The 14,328-nt window shown below is 47.6% G+C and overlaps 5 protein-coding genes across 6 annotated transcripts; 2 read left to right on the top strand and 3 right to left on the bottom strand.

The window, feature by feature from the left end:
- Positions 1-1,412: 1,412 nt before the first annotated feature.
- On the bottom strand, positions 1,413-2,599 carry LOC6505592 (uridine diphosphate glucose pyrophosphatase NUDT14). Its single transcript, XM_001964598.4, has 2 exons — positions 2,061-2,599; positions 1,413-1,896 (listed from the first exon to the last, which is right to left on the bottom strand). Exons 1-2 carry the CDS (start codon positions 2,582-2,584, stop codon positions 1,656-1,658), a joined length of 765 nt encoding a protein of 254 aa, XP_001964634.4. The 5' UTR covers positions 2,585-2,599; the 3' UTR covers positions 1,413-1,655.
- A 157-nt stretch (positions 2,600-2,756) lies between these two features.
- On the bottom strand, positions 2,757-3,654 carry LOC26515185 (uridine diphosphate glucose pyrophosphatase NUDT14). The gene has a single exon (XM_014905454.3). It carries the CDS (start codon positions 3,628-3,630, stop codon positions 2,803-2,805), a length of 828 nt encoding a protein of 275 aa, XP_014760940.1. The 5' UTR covers positions 3,631-3,654; the 3' UTR covers positions 2,757-2,802.
- A 14-nt stretch (positions 3,655-3,668) lies between these two features.
- LOC6505929 (pyruvate dehydrogenase E1 component subunit beta, mitochondrial) lies at positions 3,669-6,728 on the top strand. 2 transcript variants are annotated; one of them, XM_001964599.4, is made up of 6 exons: positions 3,675-3,813; positions 3,878-4,119; positions 4,603-4,764; positions 5,641-6,052; positions 6,113-6,232; positions 6,289-6,728. In XM_001964599.4, the coding sequence occupies exons 2-6, from the start codon at positions 3,925-3,927 to the stop codon at positions 6,498-6,500; spliced, it is 1,101 nt and encodes a 366-aa protein (XP_001964635.2). In that variant the 5' UTR covers positions 3,675-3,813; positions 3,878-3,924; the 3' UTR covers positions 6,501-6,728. The 2 variants fall into 2 exon arrangements, with proteins under 2 accessions (XP_014760839.1, XP_001964635.2); XM_014905353.3 differs by lacking the exons at positions 5,641-6,052; positions 6,113-6,232; positions 6,289-6,728 and adding an exon at positions 5,059-5,557 and having other exon boundaries at positions 3,669-3,813.
- Positions 6,729-6,851: 123 nt separating this feature from the next.
- LOC6505930 (beclin 1-associated autophagy-related key regulator) lies at positions 6,852-9,078 on the top strand. Its single transcript, XM_001964600.4, has 3 exons — positions 6,852-7,448; positions 7,517-8,568; positions 8,637-9,078. Exons 1-3 carry the CDS (start codon positions 6,946-6,948, stop codon positions 8,789-8,791), a joined length of 1,710 nt encoding a protein of 569 aa, XP_001964636.2. The 5' UTR covers positions 6,852-6,945; the 3' UTR covers positions 8,792-9,078.
- On the bottom strand, positions 9,009-13,780 carry LOC6505591 (yemanuclein). Its single transcript, XM_001964601.4, has 6 exons — positions 12,652-13,780; positions 12,365-12,586; positions 11,480-12,287; positions 11,275-11,422; positions 10,974-11,213; positions 9,009-10,910 (listed from the first exon to the last, which is right to left on the bottom strand). Exons 1-6 carry the CDS (start codon positions 12,880-12,882, stop codon positions 9,545-9,547), a joined length of 3,015 nt encoding a protein of 1,004 aa, XP_001964637.3. The 5' UTR covers positions 12,883-13,780; the 3' UTR covers positions 9,009-9,544.
- Between the last annotated feature and the right edge of the window lie 548 nt (positions 13,781-14,328).

The following is a 14,328-nucleotide window of genomic DNA, read 5'->3' as shown; positions in this document are numbered from 1 at the left end:
CAGATGAATTTAAAGAAACAAATGTCTCACCTTTCGATAGAACTAATTTCCATTACTTAGTGGCTTTCAATAAAATACACACTTGTCCCTCTACTTGAAGACCCACTGCTCTCCTGACAAATCCCTCTTGTCGACATTACACCTGATTGGGACGCAACTCCCCCAAGTCATTTGCATCCAGTATCCCCCTGGGGCCACAGGAACTACCTGTGGCTGGCTGGCTGGCTGGCCGAGCTCCGCCGCCAACATATGCAAATTAAATATAATTTCAACACTCGCATTTTTGTTGAATCTGCTGCCGACGACGGCTCCTCCGCCTTTTTTGTCCATAATTTACATAAGGTTAACACGCAAGCGAACAGCAGACAACAACAAAGAACCGGCCTTGATTATCAAATCCGAATCGAATGCACGCACATGCGAAGGATAAAAAAATAGTGAGGAGGAGGCAGCGAGGCTACTACGACAGGAAGGAGAGTAAGGGATTCGGGGCATGGGCAGGGACAGGGACTGGCACTGGGGTATCCGCCGAAAAGGAAGTCAAGTTTGAAAAGGCTGAAAGAAATTCTATTACAATGTTGAAATATTGCCAAATCATGGCTTTGAGGTAAATAAATTTCCACGCCGCCACTCGCCATGACCGCTGAACCTGGGGATGCGGGATGCAGCTGAGGCTGGAGTATGGATAGTGGCATGGCACTGGGAAAAAATTACTTTTAAAAACAAAATATTTAAAAAGAGAAAAAATATTAAACAAAGGAAGACATTGTCGAAACAATTTTCAAAGAAAAAGTCAAATTAAAAAACCCTACAATAATGTGAAAAATAAACAAAATGTTGTATACATTTTAAAGGCAATGGGACAAAACTATTGAAAGCCAATACTTTAAAATATTAAATTTTCCTATACCAACTCACTTGATTTAACTTATGAATTAAGAACTTTTATAGAAAATTTTGGGGTTTGGATACTTAAAGTCAAAAACTTAATCTTGTTTTCTAAGCTTTCAAAAAAATAAAATATTATTCATATTTAAAAATTGTCCAAAAATTGTATCAGTGCATTGGAGGACCAGGAGCGGGCATGGAAGCTAAAGTCCCTGGCCGTGTATAAATAAGTAACCTGATCCCAGCAACACGCTGCCTGACAGCGGGTCCCAAAAACGGCACACAGCTTCGACTTGGACGGGATGGAAATGGATGGAAAGGAATGGGATGGGATGGGACGCGATGGGATCCCATCGCATCTCCGCATCGGTATCACATCGGATCGGATTGGAGAAAAGCGGAACCCGTTTAGAGCTTCTGCTGCAGAAGCAGCAGCACCATCGCCTTGCGGCATTTTGATTTATAACCGATTTATGCACTTGGCTCGGTCGATGTGGGAGCCTTCCCCTTCATCTTGACTGGAATTCATGAGCGGACAGCTGGCTTCGGTTTATTACATATTACAAATAACACATATCGGTACGGTGAGCCTCGACAGGCGTGGAAATTTTGGTTCACTATTATGCGCTAGGCGCATTCACAATGTTCAACTTGGAAAGCATTCGAATACGTGTTAGCTAATACGAGTTAGTAAGGCAACATCTAATCGTCTTTTTGTTTATCACGGCTGTCGCGTTTCTGGGTGAATCAACAAACAGTATTTGGAGCTAGGCACTGGTGGCACAGTTTGGAGCCTTGTTGGCGAAGAACCACATCAGACCCATAAGGCAACTTGGCGGACTGTTGTTCACAGCTCCTTTTTGTATCATGCGTCGTGCCTCGTCCAGGGATAGGTCCACCACCTCAATGATCTCGTCCTCGACACCTCCGCCACTGGTGACTCTATCAGCGTCTGTCACTTCACAGTAGTACATGGCCTGTTTGGCGCCCGAGGAGCCAACACCAGATCTGCAAAAGAATAGAGGGAAGGGTTCATAAATTATAAATTATAATGGATTAAACCTAACCAAACTAGTATACATTTTAAATTAAATAATATAGCAGACAAAATCAAGAATGATTTCTTTTTAATATTACATATATTACACACTTTTTTTTTTGGACACACTCACCGGTAGACCATGACCTCTTCGATGCGTTCCACTGGCACATCGTAGCCACACTCCTCCACCACCTCCTCACGAGCAATCTCTATCCAGCTCTTTGACTTATCCACGATACCGGCGCAAAGTTCCAAGGTCACCCCTATGGAGGGTGGAAACGACTTCAGGTCCACATTATCGAAATTTCCCTGTGCACTGGTGATGACTCCGTGGTAGACTGCAGGCCGAAACTGACGCACCAACACCAGCTTCTGGCGCGTGGTATTGTACAGGATTATGGCGACGCTGTCGTGCACCTTGAGCAGATCCCAGTTCTTCTCCACCCCGTTCTGGACGTAGTAGAGCCGGAATGGCTTCACGTAGGGCGAATCCTCGGGCAGGGGACCCAGCCAGACCTTCGACACATTCTCCATGCTGCGATTTCTCTGTGGGGCAGTGGCATTAATCAGCTGATTGCGAAAGCTTCCCCGGCGATTGGGAACGAAACAGCTGACGATGGCGTTTATTGAGAAGCCCACAAGCTTTTTTGACATTTAAATCCCCGATAGAACTGGTAAGACTTTTTTAAAAAACAGAATTTGAAAAAAAATTTTAAATACCTGTTTTTAAACTTTATTTTTTAGGCTATAACACATATTGCACTAACTTTTTTACGATTCTGATTCAAATCAGAATGTTCTTTAATTATTTAATAGATAAAACACATTTTAAAAAATTAAAAAAATATTTAATACTATTTAATAAATAGGACCTAAGTATATGCAGAAGCTTTGTTGAGGAAGAACCACACGAGCGCTAGCAAAAAAGTAGGTCCACCATTAGTCGTGGCTCCCGTCTGAACCAATTTTGCCGCCTCACTTAGAGACAGCTCCACCACCTGAATGACTTCGTTTTCCACTCCGCCACCATTGGTAATCTTCTGTTCATCGCACACCTCGCAGTAATACATGGCCATCCTTCCGCTGGAGGTCCCAATACCCGATCTGTAGTAGAAAACGAGCTGTATGGAATCCGGGTGTACATCGTAGCCGCACTCCTCTAGAACTTCCTCTCTGGCTATTTCCACCAGGCTCATGTCCTTATCCACAGCCCCGCCACATAATTCCAAAGTGATTCCTATTTCCGGGGGAAACTTTTCCAGATCTGCCTCTCCTTTTGGTGCAGCGTCCTTGCCACTTGTATAAATTCCCTGATATACGGCACCCCTGAACTGGCGCACAACAATAAGTTTCTTACGAGTTATGTTAAATAGTACCACCATGACTCCATCTTTTGTCTTAATGAGATCCGTGTATTTTTCCTTTTCATTTTCAATGTATTTCAAGCGCACAGGTTTGACCCAAGGGGAGTCTCTTGGCATTGGTTCAAACCATATGCGCTCAATACAGCTAATTGGGTCAAATTTTTTTTGGTGATTCGAAGTTTTGAATCTGGGCAACAGCAATTTGGCACATGGTGAACCCCTAATAGACTTTCTCCATTTTTGAATAATTTGGAAGAGCCTGCGACGATACATTTGATTTGGAATGTGATTTGCATAAGTTTTAAAAGTGTTTGAATTTGATTTTAAACTTGACATTGGAATTCTATTTAACAAAAACAATAGAATTTCGATTTTAAAAATAATGAATTCCATTTTGAAAAAATTTGAAAAGGTACTGAAAATTGAAATTCAGTATTTCCTCTTTTTGGTATTTTGTATATCTGTAAATAGGTTATCTGGTCACATTGTTTCCACAGCTAAATTTCGGGACGGAAGTCGGTGCGTAGCTTATTTTCTTTCCAGTTAGATAATAGTCTAAAATATCCACAACATCTACTTGAAGCTGGACAACGAACGAGAAAGCCGCACCGGAAAGTAACCAAGAACGTCATGATGCTCCGATCCCGCCTCACACAGGCGGCCCAGGCCGCTCAGCGTGCGTTCTCCACCAGCCCGAAAGCGATGGCCGCCAAGCAGATGACCGTTCGGGATGCCCTCAACAGTGCCCTGGACGAGGAGCTGGCCCGCGACGACCGTGTCTTCTTGCTCGGCGAGGAGGTCGCCCAATACGACGGCGCCTACAAGGTGAGAGAAATGGCTTTTCTCCGACCCGTCCTCTGATTACGTAAACATCAGCAGGCGACGGTGGCGGCAGCGGCAGCGGGCAGTGACAGTTGCTGCGATGACAGCTGATGCAGGTGGATAGTGATCGGGGGAGGTGCGGGGCTAGTGGGTGGTATATGCGTGGCGAAAATGTAACTACTGATAATGGAATAATCTGGGGAATATGAATCTGAATGCGTGATCGAAATTGGCAAGGTCACGCACAATGTGTATGCTCGTCTGCTGATAATGGCTGGCCCATAAAATCGCGATTTGTTTACGCCTTCAAGTCAAAGAAACCGGCTTTCTAAGCGCGACTAACTAAGAAACTATGTATATTTCAATGTGAATTTTATCTTTACATATTTAGATATATTTTTATCTATAAAAAATCGTTATCTTTTATCAGACTTGTTAAAAAGTGATATCTACAAGTATTAATTGTTTTTATTCTACACTTTTCAGGTGTCTCGTGGCCTGTGGAAGAAGTACGGCGACAAGCGCATCATCGACACGCCAATCACAGAAATGGGCTTCGCTGGAATCGCCACTGGAGCCGCCATGGCTGGACTGCGTCCGGTTTGCGAATTCATGACCTTCAACTTCGCCATGCAGGCTATTGATCACGTGAGTGTCCAGAACCTCCTCCTTGAAAACATTCCACCGAAACTGGCAGTGGCCTAGCTACTCATATTATCTCATTGCCAAAAAAAAAAGAATTGAAAATGAACACGCAAAATCCAATCCAATGCCCCACTACTCCACCCAGCTAGCTAATAGACCAATTCAAGTTCTATACGAGATCGGGCCGCGGCGCTTAATGGGATAATATGGGTGGTGCAGCTCCTGCCACCTCCTGTCGTACAATGGACCCCACTAATATCCTTCACCAAAACACCCATATTATCCGATTATGTGCAGGCACAATTGCGCGAATTCGTAAAGCCTCCGGTCGGTGATCGGCAGATGCCACTCGGCCGCATAATCGAAAGTCCGCGCTCCACCTGGATCACAGAGATCAACGACATACTGAACAGAGACCGAGTGGGCGAGGTGATTGCCCCGCCCCTAGACAAGAGTAAACCCGACAAAATGGAAGCTGCCCGGCTCATAGTTATCCGGCGGCGGAAGATGAAGAAGCACAAGCTCAAGAAACTGCGCCGCAAGATGAAGTTCGAGTGGGCCAAGGTGCGCCAGCGTCGCGAGATGCGCAAGGAAAAGGCGTTCCAGGCCAAGCTCATGGCCCAGATCAAGCAGGCGGAAGCTTTCAGTGCCGAGCAGCATGTGGCCGAGATCCTGAGGCAGGCGAACGAGACACCACTGCCCCGCTTCTGGAAGGGACGCCGCCTGCCCGCATTTATTATTAAGCAGAAATTAGGCATTAAGTGAAGAGAGAAATAAAATGTATTACTGACTTGTATAAGCTTGAATTGGTGCATTGGAAGTTAGAGGGCACGGCAGCACCTCTCGAATCTAAATATTTATTTTTTACTACTTCGTTAGATCATCAACTCCGCCGCCAAGACTTTCTACATGTCTGCCGGTGCCGTCAACGTGCCCATCGTGTTCCGTGGTCCCAATGGCGCTGCTTCCGGAGTGGCCGCCCAGCACTCTCAGTGCTTTGCCGCTTGGTACGCCCACTGCCCCGGCCTGAAAGTGATCTCACCCTACGACACTGAAGATGCTCGCGGTCTGCTGAAGGCTGCTATTCGCGATCCTGATCCGGTGGTGTTTCTGGAGAACGAGCTGATGTACGGCACAGCATTCCCTGTTGATGACACAATAACCGACAAGGACTTTGTTGTGCCCATCGGCAAGGCGAAGATCATGCGTCCTGGCAAGGACATCACCATTGTGGCGCATTCCAAGGCCGTTGAGACATCGCTGCTCGCTGCCGCTGAGCTCGCAAAGAAGGGTGTGTTCGAAAAGGAATAATTAGTTTCAAAGATGATATAATATATTTATTTCTAACTAGGCATTGAGGCGGAGGTCATTAACCTCCGTTCCATTCGGCCCTTGGACACAGCGACGATTTTCGCCTCCGTTAAAAAGACCCACCACCTGATCACCGTGGAGAATGGCTGGCCTCAGCATGGCAAGTGATTCTTTCTTAGCTAATGAACTTTTCATTTAATTCCTTATCTTTTTCAGGTGTTGGAGCTGAAATCTGCGCCCGCATTATGGAGGATCAGACCTTCTTCGAACTGGACGCCCCCGTGTGGCGCTGCGCCGGTGTCGATGTCCCGATGCCCTATGCCAAGACCCTGGAGGCTCATGCACTGCCCCGTGTTCCCGATTTGGTGGAGGCGGCACTCAAAGTGCTGGGCGGAAAGGCTGGAAAGGCAGCTGCAGCCGCCAAGTAGAGATTTACGTCATGTACCCGAGCTATCTAAATTTATTGTCCTCATCGTAACGCTGCCTCTGGTCTAACCGAGCTGCCACCCAAATTAGCGCACCGAATCCGAAAACGGGAAACAGAATGGTTTGGAAATTCAAAAACACCTAGGGTTATTTTTTATTTTCGAACGATCTAGTTGAATTATTTGATTATGGAAATCTCTTCTGAAAATAAACAAAAATATTAAACGAAATTGAATGGATAATTTAATTAAAATTTGGGAGGCAAATTAAACCAATTTCGCTTGGTTTTGAATATTATTACGTAAATCTTTATGAACCTGCATCTAGGTTTGCTTTTTAAAAAACTTAATCAAGTTATAAGTAAAGCATTATAATATTGATTTGAAAACTATACGTTTCTTTCTTATATTTAAAATTTTAAAATAGTTCTATTGTTATCATAGCCCGATGGATTTAAATTTGCGCGCCCATTTCTTTATGGTAGCCCTGTCACCATTGATGACTTTGCAACACTATCTCAGCACCTGGAAGTTTCCCAGTACTGGATCCATTTGCGTATCAAGAGAAAAAGAAATCTGCGAAACAATAACAATTAAATGCAAGTCGTGCAACACACAATGCTCTGTAGCGACTGTAATGGCAAGTAGCTCCACCTCCAGCTCCGATGAAAGCTGCAAGGCGCCCGACAACTTCCGCATTTCGAGTGCCTCCACAAATAGCGAGGACGATGATCCCAGCGAAGTAGCAGGATATCCAGCAACAACAAGGGGGAAGCCACACACAGATGTTGTTGTTCAGCGAAAAGAAGGATGCACCAGAGTGGCTGCAGCGGCGGCTGAAGTCGGCCTGCGGTGCCCACTCTGCCATAGTTGCAGTGCCAGTCGATTCCACTGTCGCAATTGCGTCAGAAACGGAAACATTACTCATAGCCAGGCGGAGAGGCCAGAAAGGTTTGCTTGCAGCTCGGGTGCCTTATCAAGCTTACACGCTATCACATCAATCATTTTCTATTTTCCAGTTTGACGGAGAAGCAGCAACGCTACATCAACCTCCAGGCTGGCCTAAAGACATACAGCAGCCGCTATGAACGTCTCATTGATCAGCATCGCTCGCACGAGGATCGTCTGATGGCCATTAAGGCGAAGAGAAAGCAACTGGAGCTGCTGCAGCAGCTCATCGGCAATACGAGCCACAGACTTAGGTCCCTGGCCGAGCGACGCGATGAGCTGCGATGGGCCAATGCCGAAAAGCGAAAGAACCTACCCAAATATCCGGACAAAGTCAAAATGCTGGAGGACTACGTACTGGACAGGGTGGAGTCTATAGACAAGCTAAGGAATACGCACCAGGGCCTCCTGGATAGCATCAAGCAGGAGGCTCGACGCGGCATCCAGCAGCTTGTGTCCTACGTGTTCCCCATATCAGAGGTGGTCCTCAAGGAGGAACAGCAGCGAAGACCTAGCGTGGAGCGTAGTGAGGAGGCGGAAACCATTGCAGCTCTGGCGGACGCCAAAAACACCTCTTACATTCGCGGCAAATGGGTGTTTCATGGCAGTGGAATCAGTGAGGTACAGTACAGGATTGTGGGACCCTCCCTGCCGGCGAACGGCGATTACACAGCCTACCTGGACTGGCTAGCGGAAAACAAAGACGATGTGCCCAAGTCGACGGCTAATGAGATTACACCCAGCAAGATCGAGGCCTATCGCATTGTCGGTGCTCTTACCTACACCGCGCAGCTGACGCAGCTGCTTAGCTTCTACCTGAACGTCCGCCTGCCGTACAAGATCGCCTACGGCGACTTCTGCCGCAAGGTGTTGAACGAGGAGCAGTTCCGGCGCAAGATCTCGCGCCTGAACTCGAATATCATGTATCTGGCCTACACGCAGCAGGTGAAGCTGCGCGCCCTCAACGAGCAGCACACGCTGGAGAACCTCCTGGCCATACTCGATCTGGAGCGCAGTGATCTGGGCAGGTTCGGCTACCTGGACGTGACTAATGCGCCCCTCATGAAGTCGGTGGACTCTCTATTAATTGGCATTGAAACGGCCACGGAATCGGAGTCGGAAGGTGGGTTATTTCATACTCATTAAATTAAATAATTATTTTTCTAATCCTTATCCTTGGTACCCTTCCAGATGAAAATTCCTTGCGAATGGACTGGGAGGCTGTGCCCAGCCATACCCAGCAGCCGGAACTGGCAGAACCGAACTTGATGCCTGCCGCTGGACAGCAATCCACCATTGCTTTCGTTCGCATGGCGGCCACTTCGGTGCTGCGATGGATTAAGTGAGAATATCTAGGATTCGCCCGTAACTCATCCTCCGGCGATATGATCGGGCACGTGTGTTATATTTTACAAATTAGGCTAAGTTATCGTTTTCTGTGACAGCGTGCTGGTTTTAGCGTTATCCTTTTGGTTTACAGAACTTATTTTGTATCAATAATACATATATTACATACGTATATAGACATAGATATATGCTGTGTGTGAAAGAAGGCTCGCTTCGTTTTACTTTTATTACATAACTTAATTTCCTTTATTTAATAAAAATGGTTCTCTATAAATATCTATATAAATTTGCTTGTTTAATGCTTGCAAAATACAAGGACTTAATTGTTAAACGACTCAATTTTTAAACACATAAACGCAATCAATGAATATAGTTGTTGAGAGCGGAGAGCAGAGACGATATCGAGTTCGAGATCGAGCCCGTCTCCGCAGGTGACGGATGAAACCTGCCGCCTTAAGAATCCTACATTAAATAAACTTTGTGGGCAGTTGAGTGGGCGGGGAAGGAGCAGCTCCAGTCGCAACCTCGTCGTTGGTTGCCTTTGGCAGGCTGGCTGGCTTTACAAATACTTGTGGCAGTGAGTTAGGTGGCGGTCCACCCAATTGGGGGCCCGCTCCATTGGCCAGCAGGTCGTACCGCGGCGCGACGCTCAGCGAGGAGAGCACTAGGGCGGCGGCCATTGCCTGGTCGTGATTGTAGAAGGCCGTCACGGCAGCCGGGGATGGTGGCTGCTGTGCGGCCGGAACTGTTTGTCATTGGCGCGGGGAGGTGCCCGCCCCCGCACCTGTACCTGTACCAGGTGATCCGAGTCCGCCAGCTCCTCGCATACTGCTCGTTGGCGTCCATTTAATCTTTTTCTCCAGCACCTTCAAATCAGACATGGCCTTCATGATTTGGGAGTTGGTGGCGAGATCGTACATGGCCCCCATGGGTCCGCTATTATTATTATTAAAGATGTACATATTTTTATTTAAACCCAAAGCTCCGTTCAGTTGCACTCCACCACCGAGAGACTTGGGCCTGCTCTGTGTCTTGTTTTTCGTTTTCGGCAGGGTACTCTGCTTGGGCTTGGAGGCAGGAAACACCCCCACGATCTCCACGCCGTCGGATTCGCTACTGCTGTCTCTGACCTGGACCATACTGGCGCTGGAGGATGTGGAGGTGATGACACTGGTCGTGGCAGCCAGTTGCTTGGACGTATGCAGTATGTCGCTGGAGCACTGATAGTCATCCAAGTTTATCACATGCGGCGCCGGTCGCACTCCCACCACTATCTTGGCCTTGGCCTGTGGATCAACCGGAAACTGGCCCGGACTCCCACTGGCCCCAAGGGTGGCTGCCGTCAGCAGGTTGTAGATGCTACTGCCGCCCAGGGGATCGGTTTTCGATCGGTTGGGCGAGGCGAGATCCAGCACAGCACTGGCTGCCGCCAACGTGGCTGCCTGGGCCGAGGTGCTGGGCATGGAGAGCAATGTTTCCAGAGTGGGCAGGTGATTGTTATTAAGATTATTCGTTATGACTGGCGCGGTGACAGCCGCCGTGGCGGCCGGCGTCAGCTGGAATTGTGGTTGGGTTTGCGGCTGCATGCTTGGACCCTGCTTGATAGCCTTCTTCTTCGGCGGCTTATTGCTCTGCGGCGGCTGGTCGTTGAGCTTGCGCTTCAAGCTGGCGGAGGAGGCACTTGTGACTGAATCCGTATCAGAGTTACCTCGCGACCGAGGCTCTTCTATTGCCATTAGGTGATTACTGGACTGTGGCTCTTGATCAGCAACTGCAGCGGCGGTGCCGGTGGCGGTAGCGGCGGCGGCGGCGGCGGGTTTGGAGACTGCAGACCCGGTTTTCACCTTCTCCTTTAACTTCCGGCTGGCGCTCTTGTGGCGCAGGATCTCGCGCTGCAGCTCGTCGTAACGCATCCAGCCCTGGGGCCACAAGTTGACCACCTTTTCTTTGAGATAATCGTTGATGAAGTTCTCCAGCGAGTCCTTCCGCTTGGCCAGAACGGTGTACGACGTCCAACGGGCTTGGTAGACATCGTACAGAAGCAGACGCAGCTCGCTGCTCCACTGGAACTTCTTCCGCGGCATCTTGGGCGGCAGTTCCGAGTTCACGTCCGCCGCTCTGGAAATGAATTAGAATTACAAATAAAAACCTCAAATACCCACATAAAGTGGAGATCCTTACGCTTGTTCGGCAAAGTTTCGCAACTCCATCTCGTAGTTGGCTATCGCCTTGGGCATGACAACGGCCACTGCTCGTCGCAGTTTCTCCACGGCATTGTTGGACTTGCTCTTCGCCTCCTTGGCCCTCACGGCCTTCCCCTTGCGCAGCATGTAGTACTTGGGCAGCTGCAACTGGTACTCGATGTGCGAGAAGACCATGTTGCGCTCGTTGTGATCCGTGCACTGAACCGTCTCGTAGACCCTTTTAAGAAAGGAAACACGCTATTAAAAGACAAAACGGAGTTGTGGAAGGGGAAACTTACTTTAGGAAGAGGGGCGTAAGTGTGGCGTCCAAGCTGAACTTTTTGCCCGTCCAGTCTCGACTTCTAACTGCCTCCTTGAAGTTATTTATGGCCGCCAGGATGTCGCTATCCAACGAGGCGGGTAAGACAGTGTCGGCAGATCGAAGATCTGGAAAGGAAATCAGGTTAGGGACCACCCTTGTTAGTGTTCTATTATGCAACTCACTTTCACTGCCCTCCTTGCGCTGCTTAGGGGCGTGCCTTTCATCCGTTCCCTGATCCAGTGCAGAGTCAGAGTCACTACTGTCACTGCTGGAATCCATGTCCGTGGAGATGCACTTGAGCTCTCCATTAACTACTCCCTTGACGGCGGCTGGGCCGCTCTGTGATTTAAGGTAGCTGTCCCGCTTGGCCTTCAGCATATCCTTCACCGTTGTGGTCTTGACCGCCTTCTTCAAGGCCTGAGCATGTGCCAGTGGCTGGGACTGTGTCTGGGATGGACGCTCCTCCGTGTCCGTGTTATCCACCCCACTCGGCCGTGGGGAGTTGGACGAGGAGGACGTGATGACTATCGGCTTCTTCAGCGGTTTCTTGAGAGAGCCACTCGAGCTGTGGCTCGACTTGGGCTTGGACGTCACGATAACCTTGGACTTCTTGGCCTGATTGTCTTTGTACTTGCTGGAGGACTTGATCGTGGAAGCAGAGTCGTCGTCCTCCAGGCTTTCGCTGTCGGAGTCGTCCTCTTCCGAATCGGTCTCGTCATCCTCCTCGTCCTCTTCTTCGGACCCGCTCTCATCGTCGTCGTCATCCTCATCGTTCTCATCATCGTTTCCATCTTCGTCCCCGGATGAAGAGGATGAGCTCTCGGAACTAGAGGAGACCAGTCGCTTGCGCGACCGCTCCGGCATCTTGATGATGGCATCCGTTCGCGTGGTGTAGGACTTCTTGGTCAGGTTCTTGAACTCCAAAGCGCCGCAGTTTATGTAAAAGCCGCCCTTAAGTGTCTCTGCTTCTTCGGGTATTATCTCGTCATACTAAAAAATAAAAATAAATTTTAAATCATAAAAAGTAAACTCTATTATATAAATTTAATAAGAAATCCTTTTCTTACAGCTTCCGTGTTGTCAATGAAGGAATCTGACTCATCGTAGCCCATGCCAATGTCCCGGTAATCATCCTTTTTACTCTTGCCCCTGCCAGTGGCGTAGGCGTTTCCGTACTTGGCCTCCAGCTCCTTGACGATCCGCGCCACATCGTCATCATTGTCGGCAAAGGGGTCGCTGGGGGCTCCATTCGGCACGGAGGTCACTTGCTTCAGTTTCTTGGCCTTTTTCTAAAATGAAAATCGAGTTTTTGTTGAAATCTAGACTAGGGGTTGACACTTTAAAGAGGACCTACTTTCTCCAAATACAGAAGCTTTGAATAGTTGAACTCGGGATACTTGTCCGAATCGGTCTCGAAGAGCTCCAGCTTGATGCGAATGCTCTTGGCCGTCTTGGACGCCTTCTGATTAGCGGATGTGCCAGGCAGCTCCGGCTGTGGGTCCAGGAAACTGCTGCCAAAGCGCGAAAACACCCCATCGTTCTGAGCGATCGAGGTTAGGGATATGCGCCTGGGCTCCTTCGACATCTCTCACCCAGCACAGGAATCGGAGGTGGAGAGAAAAAAACTTCCCGCCCTTTTGCGAGCACCGCGTGTTTCGTATCGTTTCTCTTTATTATTTTTATTTATTGTTATCCAAAACAATAACAGACAGCAGCAATGGTGGCTCCTTCTGCTATCACTCCTCCTTCGCCTCCTCCACCACCACCACCACCAGCTCCACCGCCTGCTGAAAGTATCGCTTTTCTGCACGTACACCAGCCGAGACCAGACCAACCACTAATCGTGGCAGTAGTTTCACTTTTACCGAGCTGCAGTAGGCCGAAAAACAATGTTTATCAACATAAACAATTGGCAGAGAGGTCTGCTGGTCTGCTGCTCTCTATCCGTCGCAGTCCGCCTGCATTCGCACTCGCACTCGCGAATCTTTGTCACCGTCGCCTATCTTTTCTGCAGCTGCAGGCCCAGCAGCAGCGGTGGCAGTTTCGCAAATCGGGGAGTTCAAAGGAAATAAAAATTTTTGGGGGGCTCAGTTCGAGTGCTGCCGGCACAAAAACAACACAATATATTGCGCCAAAACACCGGGGACTACACACACTCGCCGATGGCGATCGACTGGGACACATTAAACGGCGATCACTCTGCTTTTCGCACAGCCGCCAACGGTTTGGCTGCTTAATTTGTTTCTTATTAAAATCCCGTGGCCCGTCCTCAACGCTACATTCTCAGTGCTCTCCGCTCTCCACCGCTTGCCGCTCAGCCCCGCGCCGCTTCTGCGTGGCGTTTTCCAGCACTGCCGTTTGCAAATAAAAGGCGTCTGTTCTCACTTGCTGCTGCAGCTTGCTGCACGCTTTTGACCAACCTAAAAAAAATACATAACCTGAATTCTGAATTTTATTTAATTATATAATAGTAAACAGTTTTGAAAACTTTCCAGGATTACTTAAATGGAAAAATTGATTTTATATAAATATTAGGCTTCGCTAAAATTACAAACTTCATTTTTAATTGTATTTATTTTTATATGTGCTGTTATTCCTAAATTTAACCATAAGATTTTATTGTAACATTAAAAAATACCAAAAAAGCTTAAGTTGGCTTAAAATTATTTTAGTGACTTGCGCGTTCATCCCTTTCTGTTTCAGTACAGTATCACAGTTTTTTTAAATTCACATCAGTCAACTCTTTAAAAAAAATTGCATATTAATATAAATTTCATTATTTATATATTTTTCTAACTTACCAAGAAATGAAATCCAAGATCTCCTCCGAAAGGTGATTAAAATCACTTCCATCCTCCGTCGTGGTCTCCACCGTCCTTGTACCTACCTTGTAATAATAGGTGGATTACCTTATAAATATAGTTGAAAAAAAAAGTTTTGCTGAGTTCTTAGAACCTTAACTAGATTATATTTTAAGAGTTTTATATACTTTTTTAACAATACTAAAAAAGCTAAATTTGGCTTGAATTCC

Source organism: Drosophila ananassae, chromosome 2L, assembly GCF_017639315.1.
Source record: "Drosophila ananassae strain 14024-0371.13 chromosome 2L, ASM1763931v2, whole genome shotgun sequence".
NCBI lineage: Eukaryota > Metazoa > Arthropoda > Insecta > Diptera > Drosophilidae > Drosophila > Drosophila ananassae.
The sequence above is the reverse complement of the archived record's forward strand: the minus strand, read 5'-3'. Positions and strand labels throughout refer to the sequence as shown.

Coding starts and splice junctions, on each gene's coding strand:
- LOC6505592 (XM_001964598.4), bottom strand. CDS start 2,584: ATGTCAAAAAAGCTTGTGGGCTTCTCAATAAACGCCATCGTCAGCTGT. Junction 1,897..2,060: donor GAAGAGGTCATGGTCTACCG/GTGAGTGTGTCC, acceptor ATTCTTTTGCAG/ATCTGGTGTTGGCTCCTCGG.
- LOC26515185 (XM_014905454.3), bottom strand. CDS start 3,630: ATGTCAAGTTTAAAATCAAATTCAAACACTTTTAAAACTTATGCAAAT.
- LOC6505929 (XM_001964599.4), top strand. CDS start 3,925: ATGATGCTCCGATCCCGCCTCACACAGGCGGCCCAGGCCGCTCAGCGT. Junction 6,053..6,112: donor CGCTGAGCTCGCAAAGAAGG/GTGTGTTCGAAA, acceptor ATTTCTAACTAG/GCATTGAGGCGGAGGTCATT. Junction 6,233..6,288: donor GAATGGCTGGCCTCAGCATG/GCAAGTGATTCT, acceptor TATCTTTTTCAG/GTGTTGGAGCTGAAATCTGC.
- LOC6505930 (XM_001964600.4), top strand. CDS start 6,946: ATGGATTTAAATTTGCGCGCCCATTTCTTTATGGTAGCCCTGTCACCA. Junction 7,449..7,516: donor CAGGCGGAGAGGCCAGAAAG/GTTTGCTTGCAG, acceptor TCTATTTTCCAG/TTTGACGGAGAAGCAGCAAC. Junction 8,569..8,636: donor CACGGAATCGGAGTCGGAAG/GTGGGTTATTTC, acceptor GTACCCTTCCAG/ATGAAAATTCCTTGCGAATG.
- LOC6505591 (XM_001964601.4), bottom strand. CDS start 12,882: ATGTCGAAGGAGCCCAGGCGCATATCCCTAACCTCGATCGCTCAGAAC. Junction 12,587..12,651: donor AGCTTCTGTATTTGGAGAAA/GTAGGTCCTCTT, acceptor TTTTCATTTTAG/AAAAAGGCCAAGAAACTGAA. Junction 10,911..10,973: donor CGAAACTTTGCCGAACAAGC/GTAAGGATCTCC, acceptor ATTCATTTCCAG/AGCGGCGGACGTGAACTCGG.